Genomic DNA, 1,211 nt, shown 5'->3' on the forward strand with positions numbered 1-1,211 from the left:
GTGAGCGGGGGGTCTCGGGGGGTTTGGAGAAGCCGTGCGGGGATGGAGGGGCCATATGGGGACAAGGGGCCGTATAGGGGTGGGATCGGGGTGCTCCGTGGGGATGGGGGGGCTCCGCAGGGACACCCTTTCCCCACACTCAGGGACGGACCCACCGCTACGTGAAGGACCCCGACCCCTCCCAGCTGCTGCGCCTCATTTTCTCATCTCTGTCCTTCGTGAGTGCCCCCCAAAAGCGGGTCCCACCCCGCAAAATCTGTGAGACAGGTGGGGACCCCCCCACACTCCCCCCATCCTGGGGGGTGCGTCTGGGGGTGCTGCTCCATCCCGTCCCCTGCAGGTCCTGGACCACTGCCCCAGCCCCGGGCTGGCCCAGGCGGTGGAGGCTCCGCTGCTGCTGCCGGAGGCACTGGAATTCCTTGAGGAGACCCTGAGCGATGACGACTACGGCGTCTGGAAAAGCCTCGGCACTGCCTGGAACAGGTCCAGGTGGGGTCCAGGCCTCCGACACCGAGAAAGGGGGGTCTGGATTTGAGGGGGGGTCACAAAACCCACCCCGGCGTCCCCCCCCCGATGGTTGTAGGGCCGAGTACCCCAACAGCGCCCGGGTGCCCGCGTATGTCCCGGTTTTTTCGGACGGGTGGCTGCCCCCAGTGCTGGAGCAGGAACGCCACGGGGCCCTCCAGGACACCCCACCGCCTGCCTCAGTTTCCCCAACTCACTTGCGACGCCCTTCCCTGTCCCTGCCCCCCGCACAGTCACCAGGCACCGGCTGGAGGGACAATCCCAGCCAAGTGTAAGCCTCCCCCTTTCCCTGTGGATGCAGAGGGTTGGGGCAAGATCCGGCCCCCGGCTGGGTATTGATCACCCCCCTCACCGCTTCCAGACCCCCCCTCTCTGCCCAGGGGCTCGTCCGAGCCCTGTACGATTTCCAGGCCAGGAATTCGCAGGAGCTGAGCGTCAGGAAGGGGGACACGCTGCAGGTAGAATCGGGGGGTCCCCTCCCTGGCTGCTCGTGGGGAGGATGAAGTTGGGACCTTGGGGTCCTGGCCCCCCACCCTGCCCCCCTTGCCACCTCCCTTAGGTCCTGGACCAGCAGAGGAAGTGGGGGCTGGTGCAGGACGAGTGGGGGGACAGGGGGCACGTCCCTGGCAACATCCTGGAGCCCCTCCCGGAGCCGGGGCACGACGGGGGGCACGGCGCCAGGCAGG

General features: G+C 68.0%; 1 protein-coding gene across 1 annotated transcript in view; it reads left to right on the top strand.

Annotated features, from left to right (window-relative positions):
- Nucleotides 1-1,211, top strand: part of EPS8L3 (EPS8 like 3) — a 5,020-nt gene that overhangs the window by 3,151 nt on the left and 658 nt on the right. The window contains exons 6-10 of the mRNA XM_017739797.1: nt 78-218; nt 341-489; nt 584-796; nt 887-983; nt 1,085-1,206. Of these exons, the coding sequence (XP_017595286.1) occupies nt 78-218; nt 341-489; nt 584-796; nt 887-983; nt 1,085-1,206 (722 nt within the window). The remainder of the gene's footprint in view (nt 1-77; nt 219-340; nt 490-583; nt 797-886; nt 984-1,084; nt 1,207-1,211) is intronic.

The sequence above is a fragment of the Corvus brachyrhynchos genome, unplaced genomic scaffold (assembly GCF_000691975.1).
Source record: "Corvus brachyrhynchos isolate BGI_N302 unplaced genomic scaffold, ASM69197v1 scaffold67, whole genome shotgun sequence".
In the NCBI taxonomy this organism is placed as follows: Eukaryota; Metazoa; Chordata; class Aves; order Passeriformes; family Corvidae; genus Corvus; species Corvus brachyrhynchos.